An 18,700-nucleotide genomic window follows, 5' to 3' on the forward strand; every position below is an offset into this window, starting at 1 on the left:
TTTCAGTGAAGAGACTGTGACTTAAGGGAATTAAGTGATTTCCCGGGGCGGGGGGGTGGGTAGTAAAGTTTTACTGTTTTTTTAATTCTAAAATCTATTCCAATATACCTTACAAATAAAAAAACTTCACCTGTCATTCTACCATTACTTAACTGATTATATAGTTACAAGTTGTACTTCTCCAAACCTGTATAGATTCAGTTCAGTTCAGTTCAGTCGCTCAGTCGTGTCCGACTCTTTGCGACCCCATGAATCACAGCACGCCAGGCCTCCCTGTCCATCACCAACTCCCGGAGTTTACCCAAACTCATGTCCATTGAGTCGGTGATGCCATCCAGCCATCTCATACTCTGTTGTCCCCTTCTCCTGCCCCCAATCCCTCCCACCATCAGGGTCTTTTCCAATGAGTCAAGTCTTCGCATGAGGTGGCCAAAGTACTGGAGTTTCAGCCTTAGCATCAGTCCTTCCAACGAACACCCAGGACTGATCTCCTTTAGGATGGACTCGCTGGATCTCCTTGCAGTCCAAGGAACTCTCAAGAGTCTTCTCCAATACCACAGCTCAAAAGCATCAATTCTTCGGTGCTCAGCTTTCTTCATAGTCCAACTCTCACATCCATACATGACCACTGGAAAAACCATAGCCTCGACTAGACGGACCTCTGTTGGCAAAGTAATGTCTCTGCTTTTGAATATGCTATCTAGGTTGGTCATAACTTTCCTTCCAAGGAGTAAGCGTCTTTTAATTTCATGGCTGCAATCACCATCTGCAGTGATTTGGGAGCCCCAAAAATAAAGTCTGACACTGTTTCCACTGTTTCCCCATCTACTTCCCATGAAGTGATGGGACCAGATGCCATGATCTTCGTCTTCTGAATGTTGAGCTTTAAGCCAACTTTTTCACTCTCTTTCACTTTCATCAAGAGGCTTTTTAGTTCCTCTTCACTTTCTGCTATAAGGGTGGTGTCATCTGCATATCTGAGGTTATTGATATTTCTCCCGGCAATCTTGATTCCAGCTTGTGCTTCTTCCAGCCCAGTGTTTCTCATGATGTACTCTGCATATAAGTTAAATAAGCAGGGTGACAATATACAGCCTTGACATACTCCTTTTCCTATTTGGAACCAGTCTGTTGTTCCATGTCCAGTTCTAACTGTTGCTTCCTGACTTGTATATATAGGTTTCTCAACAAGGGCTATTTCCAATAGTGAGTTTTTAAAAAAATTGTATTATAAACCTTTCAGTATACATCTTTATACATAAATCTTAAACATTTTGGGACGTTTGTCTCATTTTTCTAGAAGTAATGTTTTGAAACACAATTAATGGATACAATAAATTATAGTTAAAATTTTGGTAGATACTGCCAAATTTTCCACCAGATATCCTGCACCAATTTACACTCTCAATAGTAGTACACCAGTATTTTAAAAACCACTAATATAAACACATAGCATACACAGGAAAATAGTATTTAAAATTTTTTCATTTCTTGAAAGTCTTGGAAAATGCATACAAAGTTGTCAATAGCTGTTATCTTTGCAGGGTAGAATTTAGGAATATAAATAATTATTTTTTATTTTATACAATGTTGTATTGTTCATATTTGTTAAGTAAAATCATGTACTGTTTTTGAAATTTAAAAGTGAAATTAAAATGAGAATAGGAAAGAAAGCATTATATTTCTTTGTTTTATAGTGAGAGGCGGTATAGAGTGGTAGTTAAAAAACAAAGGATCTAAAGTCAAACTTCTCAAGTTCGAAGACTGGTTCAACTATCTGTGCAAATTTCTAAACCTTCCATGCCTGTTGTTTCCTTATCTTAAAATGGGTAGCATGTAAGTAGAGTACTTAGAGAGTAGCTAGTATATAACAAACACTATGTGTTTATTAGGGTAAAATGAAAAAAATAACATTTTGTTGTTGTTGTGAAAAGATTAAATTGAAAAAAGATTAAATAAGACAATGTATGTAAATTATTTGGAAGAGAAAAGATGGTGATGCTGGGAAAGATTGAGGGCAAGAGAAGAGGGCGACAAAGGATGAGATGGTTGGATGGCACCACCAACTCAGTGGACATGAGTTTGAGCAAGCTCCGGCAAACAGTGAAAGACGGGGAAGGCTGGCATGCTGCAGTTCATTGGGTTATAGAGTTGGACACGACTTAGCAACTGGGCAAAAACAATGTAAATTATTGAGTACATAATACATAATTAAGTCCTCAATGAATGACAGCTGTTATTACTGTTGTTACTAGCTATTTGTATATTTTTTTCTTTATGAATTGCAGCTTATGTTTGCTTAGGTTTCTACTGCAATTAATTCTCTTATGGATTTGTACACTCCTTATTTTTAATGACAAACTTTGTCACATATGTCACTTACTAAATAGTCTGTAATTTAATTCTATGATTTTTCTTGACAATTTTTTAGTTTTTGGTTAGTAAATGCTGGAGCTTAAAACAAGACAGTAATAGTCCCTCCCCTTTTCCCTTTTTGAAGAGGAAGGTAAATATAAGTCAGAAAACTAAATGTAAAAATATAACCCACACAGTCTTCCCAGGCAATTGAAATAAAAACAAAAGTAAACAAATGGGACCTAATCAAACTTACAACCTTTTGCACAGCAAAGGAAACCATAAACAAAATGAAAAAACAATCTACAGAGTGGGAGAAAATTTTGCAAATTATACATTCGACAAGGGCTTAATTTCCAAAATATACTAACAGCTCATATAACTCAATATAAGAAAAAACAAACAACGCAATTAAAAAATTGGCAGAAGACTTAAACAGACATTTCTCCAAAGAAGTAATATAAATGGCCAATAGGTACATGAAAAGATGCTCAACATTGTTATTAGAGAAATACAAATCTAAATCTAAACTACAATGAGGTACCACCTCACACTGATTTTGCTGGTTAAAATGGCCATCATTAAATGTCTACAAATAAATACTGGAAAGGATATGGTTTTTCCAGTAGTCATGTATGGATGTGAGAGTTGGACTATAAAGACAGCTGAGTACTGAAGAATTGATGCTCTTGAACTGTGGTGTTGGAGAAGACTCTTGAGAGTCCCTTGGACTGCAAGGAGATCCAGCCAGTCCATCCTGAAGGAAATCAGTCCTGAATGTTCATTGGAAGGACTGATGCTGAGGCTGAAACTCCAATACTTTGACCACCTGATGAGAAGAACTGTGGATAGCCTTTACCAAGTTGATATTCAGCAATTTTCTATTGCTAGTTTGCATAAAGGTTTCTAAAACATTACAAATGGGTATTGACTACTGTCAAATGCTTTTCTTTATCACTGAAATAATAATACCTTTTCCTTTACTAATAGGATATATTAATTTATTATTTCATAATGTTGAACCAACTTTGTATTCCTGAAATAAACTCCATTGATCATGATGAAGTATTATTTTAAAATATTGTTAAATTCTCTTTGTTAATATATTAAGGATATCTCAGTTTGTGTTTATGGGGGACACTTGGCTATACTTTTTTTCTTTCTTGAAAGTTCTTCATCAGATTTTGGTATCAGAGTTATGCTGCCCTCATAAACAAGTTCAGAGTTCCCAATATTATCCTGTTTCCTGGAAGAGTATTATAAGACTGGCATTATTTCTTTCTTAAATAGGTGATGGAATAAGTAAAGCCATCTGGTGGGACCTGGAGTTTTATTTATTGGAAGGTTTTTGATTATAAATTCAGTTTTGTAAAGAGAGGGCTATTCAATTTTTCTTTTTTCTTCTGAAATTTTAAGAAGTTGCACTTGTCAAGAGTATTTTTCATTTCATCTTAGTTGTATAATATATTGACATTCAGTTCACTTCAGTCGCTCAGTCATGTCTGACTCTTTGAGACCCCATGGACCACAGCACACCAGGCTTCCCTGTCCATCACCAACTCCCAGAGCTTACTCAAACTCATGTCCATAGCTTCAAATAGACAGATCTTTGTTGCCATAGTAATGTCTCTGCTTTTTAATATGCTGTCTAGGTTGGTCATAGCTTTTCTTTCAAGGAGCAAGAGTCTTTTAATTTCATGGCTGCAGTCACCATCTGCAGTGATTTTGGAGTCCAAAAAAACAAAGTCCGTCACTGTTTCCTTTGTTTCCCCATCTATTTGCCATGAAGTGATAGGACTGGATGCCATGATCTTAGTTTTCTAAATGTTTAGTTTTAAGCCAATTTTTTCACTCTCCTCTTTCACTTCCATCAAGAGGCTCTTTGGTTCTTTCGTTTATATTGATGTTATGTTCTCTAGTTTATATTGACATTATGACATTTATAATATCCTTTATGTTTTTAAAGTTTAGAGACAATTTAGTGATGTCCCCTTTTTTATTCTTGATAAAGGTAATTTGTGTTTTCTCCCTTTTGGGCCCTGATCAGTACTGATAAGAGTTTATCAGTTTTATTAATCTTTTCAAAAGAAAACTGAACTCTGACTCAGAGTTTAATCAGGTGACAGAAACCACATTAGTAATTTGAACAGGGAAAATTTAATCTGAAGAACTGTCAGCAAGTAAAAGGTGGTCAACAATGGTAAGGAGTAGAAGAAGAGTGAAGGCTATACTGTCCAATACAGTAGATAACCACTAGCCACAGAAGCAGCTTCTGAGCACTTGAAATGTGGCTAGTTGGAACAGAGACATCCTAGGTGGCCCTGTGCCCTCTGTCAGCCTGGCCTGCCTGTGGTTGCCATGGTTCAGGGCTTCAGCTGTGGTGGCTGTGCAGTTTCTTGAACTGACATTCACTGATGTGTGTAAGGACAATAGCTTGGAAGGCATGCACAGACTGGACAGTCTTTGTTCCAAGTTGGACATAAATCCATGCCCTTACAAAGCTTCGATCTGGCTACTTTTGGAACCCAGCCAATCCATGGCAACCCATTCCAGTACTCTTGCCTGGCAAATCCCATGGACAGAGGAGCCTGGTAGGCTGCAGTCCATGGGGTTGCTAGGAGTGAGACACGACTGAGCGACTTCACTTTCACTTTTCACTTTCATGCATTGGAGAAGAAAATGGCAACCCACTCCAGTGTTCTTGCCTGGAGAATCCCAGGGATGGGGGAGCCTGGTGGGCTGCAGTCTATGGGGTTGCACAGAGTCGGACACAACTGAAGCGACTTAGCAAATAAGCATAAAATATACTCTGGATTTCAAAGACTTCATATTAATATAAAAAAGGTTAAAACAGTATAGTGGTTTTATAATGATTTTATATTGAAAAGATAGTATTTTAGATATACTATGTTAAATAAAATATATCTTAAAAATTAACTTCACATTTTTCTTACTTTTTAAAATATACATGTTAGAAAATTTTAAATTACACATGTCTGTTGGATAGTACTGTTCTAAGCAGCTACCACCTCTAAATGAAGGGAAAATAATTAAGCAATGAATTAAGAAAGTTTTCTTTCTTCCCCTGCTGAGATTCACACCTCATTGTGAATGAGGTGTGCTGCCTCAGAAACAACCATCCCTATAGGGAAGAAGCCTGCCAAAGGGCTAAGACCACCAGGGAAGTCTCTGATAAACTGTCTTTAAATGAAGAGTTTAATATAGACTATTTACATTTAATATAACTTATTGATATAGCTGTGCTTAATTTTACCATGTTGGTAAGCTTTCCTTTTGTCCATCTTTTCATTTACTCCTCTGTGCTCCCTTGTGCTCAGTTGCCCAGTCATGTCAGATTCTGTAGCCCCGTGGATTGTAGTCCTCCAGGTTCCTCGGTCCATGGGGTTTTCCAGCAAGAATACTGGATTGGGATTTCCTACTCATGAGGATTTTCCAAACCCAGGGACTGAACCCATGTCTCCTGAGTCTCCTGCATTGGCAGGTGGATTCTTTACCACTAGCACTACCTGGAAAGCCCTCTCTGCCCCCTATCTGCCTTTATTTGAATGAGAGATATTTTTAGAATTCCATTTAAAATTCCTCTATTAACTTTTTAGAAATAGCTTTTTGTGCTACTTAGATCACAGTATACTGTTATTATAGTCTACCTTCAAATAATATATTACAATTGAATGCTGTTAAGAATTTACATATACTTTCATTTACCTTTTTCCTACCTTATGTGATCCTGCAATAGATTTTATTTAACATGTGTGTCAAGTCCCAAGATACTGGTATTATTCCCTACAATTTATCAATATTAGTTGGTTTAATCTGTCAATGGTCTTCCAAAAATAGGACATATGAATGTACATAGCTAAAAATAATGAAAAAAGAGGTCTTTTATATTTACCCATGTATTTAGTGCTTTTTTTTCTTTCCTGAAGATCCTGTCTTTAGCCTAGAATTATTTTCTTTCACCTAGCAGAATTTCCTTTAATATTAGTATTTTTTATAGTATAGATATGATGGAAAAAACTATTTCTGCTTTTTTGTGTCTAAAAATGCCTTCATTGTGCCTTCTCTTTTTTAAAAAAAATGAATGTTTTTGCTAAGTAAACAGGGCTATTTCTAGTTTTTTAAAGCTGCCATTCCATTCTGTAAGAAAATACTGAACACTATTATCATGGTTCCCTGAACATATCTTTTATCCTCTGGCTGCTTATAAAATTTTCCATCTTTGGTTTTCAGTTAATCGAGTATATGACATGACAAGATGTGATTTCCTTTATATTTATGTTGTTTGGGGTCTGTTGAGCTTCTTGGCACTGTAGGTTGATACCTTCCATCAATTTTGGAAACTCAATTATCTCTTCAAATCTTTTTTCTGTCCCAATCTCTCTTTCCCTCTTTTCTCTAGGTCTATAATTACAAATATGTTAGGCCATTTACTATTGTTCCAGAGACCTCAAACACCCTATTCCCCTTTTTAAAAAATCTTCCTTCTCTTTGTGCTTCAGCTGGGATACTGACTGTCTTCAAGTTTACTGATCTTTTTGTCTGCTCTGTTCAATCCAGATATCCAATTAATGAATCCAATTAATGAATTTTTCATTTTGATAGTATGTTTCAGTTCTAAGATTTTGTTTGGTCCTTTTTAATATTTTCCACTTCTGTATTAAATTACCACCTCTTTTGCTGTCTCGTACACAGGATGCTTGGGGCTAGTGCACTGGGACGACCCAGAGGGATGGTATGGGGAGGGAGGAGGGTTCAGGATGGGGAGCACATGTATACCTGTGATGGATTCATTTTGATATTTGGCAAAACTAATACAATTATGTAAAGTTTAAAAATAAAATAAAATTAAAAAAATAAAAAAAAAATTTAAAAAAATAAACTACCACCTCTTCAAATCATTTTTCACCTCGACTAGATTCTCTACTACCATCCTTGTTGTTGTTTAGTAGCTCAGACATGTCTAATTCTTTGCGATCCGTGAACTGCAGCACACCGTCTCCCTGTCCTTCACCATGTCCCGGAGTTTGCTCAAACTCATGTCCATTGAGTCAGTGATGCCATCCAAGCAGCTCATCCTCTATCATCCCCTGCTCCTCCTGCCTTCAATCTTTCCTAGCACCAGAGTCTTTTCTAGTGAGTCGGTTCTCCATATCAGGTATTGGAACTTCAGCATCAGTCCTTCTAATGAATACTCAGAGTTGATTTCCTTTAGGATTGACTGGTTTGATCTCCTTGCAGTCCAAGGGACTCTCAAAAATCTTCTCCAACAACACAGTTCGAAAGCATCAATTCTTTGGCGCTCAGCCTTCTTTATGGTCCAACTTTCACACCTGTTCATGACTAATGGAAAAACCATAGCTTTGACTACGTAGACCTTTGTCAGACCCCCACTATCTACAGAATAACAATTGTAAAGTCCTTTTTAATCCTAATTCCAAGATCCACATCAACTGTGGGACTGTTTCTGTTTTTCTTTACTTGATTGCAAGTTAACATATACTTGCTTCTTCATGTGTCTCAGAATTTGTGATCATATAACAGGCAATGGTATAAAAGATTAGAGACAGAATAAACAATATTTATCTCTAGAAAAGTACATAGTCTTTGCTCTGACTGATAGAGGTTGAATTGATGGAGTCTGTGAGCTGGGTCTGGGCTTTGTTGCTGCTTTCCTTAAATTTCATTCACCACTGGCTTCAAATATTTTGAAGGCAGGATTCAGATTTTTCTTCAACAGGGCTTAAGATCTGAGTAGTAACAAGACTCCAGCTGTCTCTCTCTGCTTTATAGTTTGGGCACTAGCTTTACAAACTATATGACATTTCTCTTTGCTTTGCTGTCTACCCAGCAGCTTTGCTTGCTGAGGACTTCTCTTTGTGTTCCAACCCTGTCCCCTAATATTCTGCACCTCTGGAGGCATCTTTCTACACTGATGTCCTGTTGCCAGCTTCAGGGAACAGCTCCTTTGCAGTAAGTGAATTCCTAGTGCACTTAAGAAGGATCCCTCTCAACCCTTCTGCTTCACTCCAGCCTTTGGCATGCTGCCACTGGTGCTCCATGAATACACTGAAGAAAAGTACTGGGGAGTGGGTACAAACTTGCTCTGTGACTAGGGCTTCTTGGAATTCTAATCTGCCATGTCAGCACACATATTACCACAAAGACTTTGGTAAAATTTCAATGAGTTTCTCTTTACTCTCAACTATGGTAAATTCCCTTCTCTTCCTGCTGTGATTCCAGGGGTGTAGCCTTGGGTATCTTCTTTCCCATGAAAGGCTCATCCTCTAATGGAACTTAATTTATTAGGTTTATTTGTGTCATTAACTCTCTAATAGGTTAAAAACAAACAAACAAAAAATCTATGATACTATGGCATATTCACTTTCTCCACATTATTAAGACAGGAGTGAATGGTCTACTGCAACTCTGCACATCTTAACCAGAAGTGGAAGTCTCTATCTACTCTTCAGCACTGGTTTTATTTTTTATTTTTTAATATTTATTTATTTATTTGTCTGCACTGTGACTTAGTTGCAGCAAGCAGGATCTTTGGATGCAGCAAGTGGGATCTAGTTCCCTTACCAGGTACTGAACCCAGGCCCCCTGCATTGTGAGTGTGGAGTCTTAGCCACTGGACCACCAGGGAAGTCCCAGCATACGTTTTATTTCAAGCAACACATGGTTAACCTTTGCGTTTCAACAGTAAATATAACAATAAGATTGTTATATTTTATTAACATTAAATATTAAATATTAACATATTTTCATGTGAAATAAGTAAGTAGTCACTTCACAATTTTAAGCACTAAGTTTCCTATCTGTTTTTGTGCATCACAATGATTTGTTTAACCATTCAGAAGGCATAATATGGACCATTAAATGATGTAAAGTTCTTAAACAGTAATATTGTAAAATATTAATTCACAAGTAATATTGTGAAAATAAGAAACATAAAATTTTATAGCAAAACAAAGTTATAAATCACAAACTTCCTTGGAGAAGGCATTTAAAGTAGTATAATTACTTTAAAAAATGTTAATTCACAAAATAACCAAAATATAATGAAGGTAAAGGTCTAAAATTTCTGCCCATCCATCCATTGCCCCTTCTTTTATTAAATAAATCTAGTCTCAGGGTTTTAAATAGAATTTATATTTAAGGTTCCTAAATTTACTGCAGACTTCTCCCCTGAGCTCTGGAGTTCAATGACATTCAACAAACACAGTCATATGTCTAAAAGCCATCGCAAACTTAAAATGTTAAAAAAAATGAACTCCTAATTTTTCCCCCAAGTTGTTCCTCCTAGAGTCTTCCTCATCTTGCTGAATGGCAAACCACTGGGTCACTTGCCCAGGCTAAAAACCTAGAAGCTATCCTTGACTCTCTAACACCACAAACTCTATAGCCTCTATTTAAAAAATATATTTAAAATCCTACCATTTCTCAACACTCCTACTGCCATTCTAGTCCTAGTCACCATCATCGTGTTTCTATATAATTGCCTTGGCCTCCTAATTGACCCTTCTGCTTACGTCTTTACAGCATTTCCATTCAACTTCTGTTCTCTACAGCCAGAGTGATTCTTTCAAAATGTAAGTGAAATTTGTCACTCCTCTACTCAGTGATCTCCCGTGGCATCCCATTTCACTCAGAGTAAAAGCCATAAAACATGGTAAAATCCTATGATCTGGCTCCTGCAATCTCTCTGACCCTCTTATTTTTGCTCACTGTGCTCTGGCTAGAGCACACTGGCCTCCTTGCTGTTCCTAAACAAGTCATGGCCCACATCTACATCAGGGCCTCTGTAACTGCGGCTCCCTCTGCCTGCGACACTCTTTCCCCATGTTGCAGTTACTCAGTAGCTTAAAACAACTGAATAATTCTGCAAGTCTCTCAGTTAACTAGATGGTTCTTCTGTTGGTCTCATCTGGGCTCACTCATGTGCCTGCAATCAGTGGGCAGCTTGGCTGGTACCAGATGATCTAAATGATCTCTCTCATACATTTCAGGCCTTGGTGCTGGCTGCTGGTTGGCCCATTCTCTTTATATGTGTGTACATGCTCAGTTGCTCAGTCGTGCCTGACTCTTTGCAACCCCATGAACTGTAGCCCATTAGGTTCCTCTCTCCATGAGACTTCCAAGGCAAGAATACTGGAGGAGGTTGTAATTTCCTACTCCAGGATATCTTCCTGACCCACGGATTGAACCTGCATCTCTTGCACTGGCAGGCAGATTCTTTACCACTGAGTCACCTGGGAAGCCCCTCTCTACAGGTGGTCTTCCACAATTTGACATTCTAGCCCAGTCCTTACCCAGTACAAGGAGCACTCCAGTGGGCAAAGGTAGAAACCGCAAGGTCGCCTAAGGCCTAGGATTTGGAACTTGCCATCTCCTTTAGCACTAAGTCAAAACAACATATAAGGCCAACCCAAATTTAAGGGAGTGAGGGAAAAAAAATCTACCCTTTGATGAACAAGTTGCAAAATTTTGTGGATTCAATATATCACACCCCAGATATCTGCATGGCTCAGTCTCTTCATACATTTGCTCACATGTCACCACATCAGTGAGGCCTTCTATGACTCCATATAAATTAATTATCCTTCCCTCACCTTGGGACTTTCTTTCCCACATTTAATTTTAGCATCTACCATCACCTGACATTGCATATTTATTTTATTACTGGTCTCTTTCCCAATACAGTGTAAGATCTGTGAAGGTAGGAATTTTCTCTTTGGTTCACCATTATGTCCCCAGCACCTTGAACACTGCCATCTATACACAGCAGGCACTCATGCAATATCTGACAAATGAAATATCCTATTCAAATGAGCATGTACCATGAAAATAACAAAGAATCCAAAGAATCCAAAATGACTCAAAAAGCATAATATAAATTTAGGCATGTGAAATGTTAGTGGCAGAGGATGAGATGGTTATATAGCATCATTGACTCAATGGACATGAATCTGAGCAAACTCCAGGAGACAGTGAAGGACAGGAAAGCCTGGCGTGCTACCCTAACACTAACCCAGTCCACAGGGTTGCAAACAGTCAGACATGACTTAGTGACTGAACAACGTTAGTGGCTTTATATATTCTTCTTTGATTTATCCTGTGATTTTGAACAAAATATTTTATTATGCCTCAATGTGTCCATCTATAAAGACTTAGACACATGTCTCTTGTTTCTTGGATATAATGAGAATTTTTTATACCAATACTTTAAACTCTTGATAAAAAGTTTCTGCAGGCCCTAGTATATGCACTGTCTTAACAGCTTATCAGTCTGGCACCAAATGTAGACAATATAAGATTTAACTGCATAGTAATAATAATTTATGTAAGACACCTATGATTAATAGTGTCATTCAAGTTTTGCCTAGGCTAGTGTCTGCTAAGTTTATCATTCCCTAAGTAGAACATGAAAAAAATACAAGAAGTTTTTTAAAAAAGCCATCTTGTCAGCTTACATTAAGTAGAATTTAACAGAAAAATTCTAAGTAGAAAACATATAAGAAAAAACAAGTTTATCAGATACAGGTGTGTGTAAATATATGTTTTCAAAAATGCTCTGGCCCCATTCCTAAATATATTCAGTATAAACAGAATAAAACGAATGAATGCTATAGAGAGGGTGTACACTAGAGGAGACATCAGTACTAAAATCACTGTCACCATCCCAATAAATTAAAGGCACTGTTATCAGATCTAAATCAGTTTTATCTCCAATGTGGGAAGAAGCTGAATTACTTACCCATTAAAAGTTCTCACTATTTGCTGTACTAGAATAATAAAACCAGAGACAATAATGCAAATGAGTCAGCTAGTTACTGACAAAAGAATCTTCCTCCTCAGAAAAACTGGGGGTGTAAGGGTCAGCAATGAGGAGACCCCCTTTTTATTGTACACACTCTTGGGCTCATTTCTGCAATACATGCATACAGTACCTCTAAACAAAAACAGTAAAAATAAAAACAATACAATAAAAAGAATTATTAACTTCCTCTATGGTTCTGACATATTAAATAAATCTGAAAGTTTTCATAAAATATATTTTATATGGACTATATCAGAATCAAATAATAAGCACTCTAGGTACAGTAATATATATTCATGTATCTATATTTTATGGCCTTTGTAGAAACCACTGCCTCGCTGTCAAAGTAACAAGACAGGAAGCACAGCATCTAAATTCAGAAGATAGTCTGATCCAATAATATGCTATTTTAGGCAGAAGAAAGCTCAAAATAAAGAGCACAAAAGACTTGCTTACTTAAACCATTTTTGTCAAAGCATGTAAATAAATGTTTTGTTATTTTAAAGGTACTTAAAAATACTCAAGATTCAATTTACTTATAATACATGGATTTATATAAAGTTGAAGCAGATATTCACATATACTTTATACATATGAGTTGCTGATCAACTATTACCACTGTTCCTGATATACTTTCTTCTCAGAGCTCTTGCATGTAACTAGGTTAAATTCTGACTCTAAGAAGCTATAGTCGGAGAAGGCAATGGTACCCCACTCCAGTACTCCTGCCTAGAAAATCCCATGGATGGAGGAGCCTGGTGGGCTGCAGTCCATGGGGTCGCGAAGAGTTGGACATGACTGAGCGACTTCCCTTTCACTTTTCACTTTCATGCATTGGAGAAGGAAATGGCAACCCACTCCAGTGTTCTTGCCTGGAGAATCCCAGGGACGGGGGAGCCTGGTGGGCTGCCGTCTATGGGGTCAAACAAAGTCGGACACGACTGAAGTGACTTAGCAACAAGAAGCTATAGTAGTAAGAAAACTTCAGTAAAATAAATTTTCACTAGCCACAACTGTTGCATTAGTCATATCCTAAACGTTAAAAATTTCTTTCATGCTGATGAAAAAAGGCAAGGTAGTGTTAATTGAGTTCCCAGAATTGGGGATATTTTCACTCAGGAAAAGGAACTATTCTCTTCTGCATTCGAAATAGAAACAATGCTATTATAAAAATTTGATGAATCAAACTGTTGTAAGAAAAAAAACAGATATACATTAGGAATTCTAACTGCAGTAAATAGGAAGGGATGAACTAAGCCAGGAAACTCAGCCTGAGCACTTCCATGAGCTACTTTTATGACCTTGGTCAGCTCATTTAATCTCTTTAGGACTAAATTTTTCATGTGGACAAAAGGGGGGGAAATATGATTAGGAGATCTTTAAGATTTACCAAGTTAAAAAAAATTACAGTTTTCTAGCATGTCAATTGTTACAGTCCTTTGACTCAGAAAGTCTTACAAGAGTTATCCCACAAATGTACTAGCAAATGTGAGTAAAGACATGTATATTTGAACAAGGACATTCACTGACAGCATAACTTGAATTAGCAAAAGGCCTGTGGAAAAACAAGTAAATGTTCACTAGAAAGCTAGTGAAAGAAATGATACCCTCAAAAAATAAAAAATAGAATACAGATCATATGATCCAGCAACTCTACTCCCAGTATTTATCTGAAGAAAACAAAAACACTAATTCAAAAAGATGTATGTACCTAAAATCAGCATTATTTACAATAGCCAATATATGGAAGCAACCTAAGTGCCTGCCAACAGCTGAATAATGATTTACACACACACACACACACACACACAGAAATATTCAGATGAGATCAGTCGCTCAGTCGAGTCCGACTCTTTGTGACCCCATGAATCGCAGCACACCAGGCCTCCCTGTCCATCACCAACTCCCGGAGTTCACTGAGACTCACGTCCATCGAGTTAGTGATGTCATCCAGCCATCTCATCCTCTGTCGTCCCCTTCTCCTCCTGCCCCCAATCCCTACCAGCATCACAGTCTTTTCCAATGAGTCAACTCTTCGCGTGAGGTGGCCAAAGTACTGGACTTTCAGCTTTAGCATCATTCCTTCCAAAGAAATCCCAGGGCTGATCTCCTTCAGAATGGACTGGTTGGATCTCCTTGCAGTCCAAGGCACTCTCAAGAGTCTTCTCCCACACCACAGTTCAAAAGTATCAATTCTTCGGCGCTCAGCCTTCTTCACAGTCCAACTCTCACATCCACACATGACCACAGGAAAAACCATAGCCTTGACTAGACAAACCTTTGTTGGCAAAGTAATGTCTCTGCTTTTCAATATGCTATCTAGGTTGGTCATAACTTTCCTTCTAAGGAGTAAGTGTCTTTTAATTTCATGGCTGCAGTCACCATATGTAGTGATTCTGGAGCCAGAAAAATAAAGTCTGACACTGTTTCCACTGTTTCCCCATCTATTTCCCATGAAGTGGTGGGACTGGATGCCATGATCTTCGTTTTCTGAATGTTGAGCTTTAAGCCAACTTTTTCACTCTCCACTTTCACTTTCATCAAGAGGCTTTTGAGTTCCTCTTCACTTTCTGCCATAAGGGTGGTGTATTCTGCATATCTGAGGTTATTGGTATTTCTCCCAGCAATCTTGATTCCAGTTTGTTTCTTCCAGTCCAGAGTTTCTCATGATGTACTCTGCATATAAGTTAAATAAACAGGGTCACAATATACAGCCTTGACGTACTCCTTTTCCTATTTGGAACCAGTCTGTTGTTCTATGTCCAGTTCTAACTGTTGCTTCCTGACCTGCATACAAATTTCTCAAGAGGCAGGTCAGGTGGTCTGGTATTCCCATCTCTTTCAGAATTTTCCACAGTTTATTGGGATCCACACAGTCAAAGGCTTTGGCCTAGTCAATAAAGCAGAAATAGATGGTTTTCTGGAACTCGCTTGCTTTTTCGATGATCCAGCAGATGTTGGCAATTTGATCTCTGGTTCCTCTGCCTTTTCTAAAACCAGCTTGAACATCAGGAAGTTCATGGTTCACATATTGCTGAAGCCTGGCTTGGAGAATTTTGAGCATTACTTTACTAGCATGTGAGATGAGTGCAACTGTGCGGTAGTTTGAGCATTCTTTGGCATTGCCTTTCTTTGGGATTGGAATGAAAACGGACCTTTTCCCATCCTGTGGCCACTGCTGAGTTTTCCAAATTTGCTGGCATACTGAGTGCAGCATTTTCACAGCATCATCTTTCAGGATTTGGAATAGCTCAACTGGAATTCCATCACCTCCACTAGCTTTGTTCGTAGTGATGCTTTCTAAGGCCCACTTGACTTCACATTCCAGGATGTCTGGCTCTAGGTCAGTGATCACACCATCGTGATTATCTGGGTCGTGAAGATCTTTTTTGTACAGTTCTTTGGTATATTCTTGCCATCTCTTCTTAATATCTTCTGCTTCTGTTAGGTCCATACCATTTCTGTCCTTTATCGAGCTCATCTTTGCATGATTGTTCCTTTGGTATCTCTGATTTTCTTGAAGAGATCTCTAGTCTTTCCCATTCTGTTGTTTTCCTCTATTTCTTTGCATTGATCGCTGAAGAAGGCTTTCTTATCTCTTCTTGCTATTCTTTGGAACTCTGCATTCAGATGCTTATATCTTTCCTTTTCTCCTTTGGTTTTCGCTTCTCTTCTTTTCACAGCTATTTGTAAGACCTCCTCAGACAGCCATTTTGCTTTTTTGCATTTCTTTTCTATGGCAATGGTCTTGATCCCTGTCTCCTGTACAATGTCACGAACCTCATTCCATAGCTCATCAGGCACTCTATCTATCAGATCTAGGCTCTTAAATCTATTTCTCACTTCCACTGTATAATCATAAGGGATTTGATTTAGGTCATACCTGAATGGTCTAGTGGTTTTCCCTACGCTCTTCAATTTAAGTCTGAATTTGGCAATAAGGAGTTCATGGTCTGAGCCACAGTCAGCTCCTGGTCTTGTTTTTGCTGACTGTATGGAGCTTCTCCATCTTTGGCTGCAAAGAATATAATCAACCTGATTTCGGTGTTGACCATCTGGTGATGTCCATGTATAGAGTCTTCTCTCGTGTTGTTGGAAGAGGGTGTTTGTTATGACCAGTGCATTTTCTTGGCAAAACTCTATTAGTCTTTGCCCTGCTTCATTCCCTAGTCCAAGGCCAAATTTGCCTGTTACTCCAGGTGTTTCTTGACTTCCTACTTTTGCATTCCAGTCCCCTATAATGAAAAGGACATCTTTTTTGGGTGTTAGTTCTAAAAGGTCTTGTAGGGCTTCATAGAACCGTTCAACTTCAGCTTCTTCAGCGTTACTGGTTGGGGCATAGATTTGGATTACTGTGATATTGAATGGTTTGCCTTGGAAATGAACAGAGATCATTCTGTCATTTTTGAGATTGCGTCCAAGTACTGCATTTCGGACTCTTTTGTTGACCATGATGGCCACTCCATTTCTTCTGAGGGATTCCTGCCCGCAATAGTAGATATAATGGTCATCTGAGTTAAATTCACCCATTCCAGTCCATTTCAGTTCGCTGATTCCTAGAATGTCGACATTCACTCTTGCCATCTCTTGTTTGACCACTTCCAATTTGCCTTGATTCATGGACCTGACATTCCAGGTTCCTGTGCAATATTGCTCTTTACAGCATTGGACCTTGCTTCTATCACCAGTCACATCCACAGCTGGGTATTGTTTTTGCTTTGGATCCATCCCTTCATTCTTTCTGGAGTTATTTCTCCACTGATCTCCAGTAGCATATTGGGCACCTACTGACCTGGGGAGTTTCTCTTTCAGTATCCTATCATTTTGCCTTTTCATACTGTTCATGGGGTTCTCAAGGCAAGAATACTGAAGTGGTTTGCCATTCCCTTCTCCAGTGGACCACAGTCTGTCAGATCTCTCCACCATGACCCGCCCGTCTTGGGTTGCCCCACGGGCATGGATCAGTTTCACTGAGTTAGACAAGGCTGTGGTCCTAGTGTGATTAGATTGACTAGTTTTCTGTGAGTATGGTTTCAGTGTGTTTGCCCTCTGATGCCCTCTTGAAACACCTACCGTCTTACTTGCGTTTCTCTTACCTTGGACGTGGGGTATCTCTTCACGGCTGCTCCAGCAAAGTGCAGCCATTGCTCCTTACCTTGGACGAGGGGTATCTCCTCACTGCCGCCCTTCCTGACCTTCAATGTGGGATAGCTCCTCTAGGCCCTGCTGCGCCCACGCAATATTACTCAGCCATAAAAAGAAAGAATGAAATCTTGCCATTTGCAACTGCCAAGACCTTGAGGACATTATGCTAAGTGGTAATAACTTTGCATGGTATGTAATCAATAAAAATATTGAACCACTACGTTGTATATTGAAATAAAAATTATAAGTCAATAGTAATTTTTTTTAAAAGAAACTATAGCATATTTACACAATGGAATACTATGAAGCCATTTAAAAGACTGAGAAAGTAACATGGAACAATATCCAAAATACATGATTAATGTGAATAAAGCACAGCATAAAATGGTATAACATAGCATGCTCTCATCTTGGTTTTAAAAACAGAGGATAGTAACATACACATAAACCACACAAATATATGTATATAAATACACATACATATATGCATTCTTATTTATGCAAAGACTATTTCTAATGCATACAAAAGAAAGTGGTAGTAGCTGTTGCTTCTGAGAGGGGAACCAGCAGTTTAAAGTAGAAGAAAGATTTAACTTTTCAATGTTAATCATTTTTTTCACAGTCTGATTTCACACTGTGTGTGTAACATTTTCATTAAGAAAAAAATCCACATGTATTTTATTTAAAATTTTACATTTCCCATACTAAAATTGAAATTACACCCAGCCCCAAAAATGTGTCTTCTCTGACAAGAGATTTTTCTTTTATGCAAAGATTTTTTCAATTACCTTGAAAAGCCGGGGAAACACATCTGCTGGTTGTCCACGAATCACAAACAGACGAGAGTTTAATTTTCGCAGATTGGCATCAAGGTCTTCAAGACATTGAAGCAAAAATCTAGAGAGAGGAAAATATTATTTAAATTATTCAAAGTATATATTTAGAAGATTTAAAGTAATAAAAAGTCATGCTATTCTAAAATTTGAAATGCCATCTCATCTTTTTTACCTCTTTATCATCTTCTAATTTCTAGATGATGTATAAATTACTGCTTCCAGAAACCATTCTTATAAGTTTTAAAAATTATGGCACAAGTTTCTCAGTATTTTTAAATGAAGTTCCTAAATTAAATCACTGTCATTAAATAACAGTGACTGTTAGTAAAGTTTAATTTGTAAACATAAAAATCATATAAAGAAATAAAATAATTAAATGAATTGATTTCATTGTTTAAACTTGGTGAAATAAATCCAAGTTAGTATAGAAAAGCCACCTTGAAAAACCTAGGACAGCTTTGACTTGGAAAAAAAGAACACTTTTAACATCCTATTTAATCACTCTGAACAAGTGAATAAGAAT

The 18,700-nt window shown here is 37.7% G+C and overlaps 1 protein-coding gene across 4 annotated transcripts in view; it reads right to left on the minus strand.

The window, feature by feature from the left end:
• CRY1 (cryptochrome circadian regulator 1) overlaps nt 1-18,700 on the minus strand; it is a 96,079-nt gene that overhangs the window by 13,737 nt on the left and 63,642 nt on the right. For all 4 annotated transcript variants that reach the window (XM_061417206.1, XM_061417209.1, XM_061417207.1 and 1 more), the window contains exon 2: nt 18,130-18,238. In XM_061417206.1, coding sequence (XP_061273190.1) covers nt 18,130-18,238 — 109 coding nt within the window. The remainder of the gene's footprint in view (nt 1-18,129; nt 18,239-18,700) is intronic.

The sequence above is a fragment of the Bos javanicus genome, chromosome 5 (genome assembly GCF_032452875.1).
Source record: "Bos javanicus breed banteng chromosome 5, ARS-OSU_banteng_1.0, whole genome shotgun sequence".
Classification (NCBI taxonomy): Eukaryota; Metazoa; Chordata; class Mammalia; order Artiodactyla; family Bovidae; genus Bos; species Bos javanicus.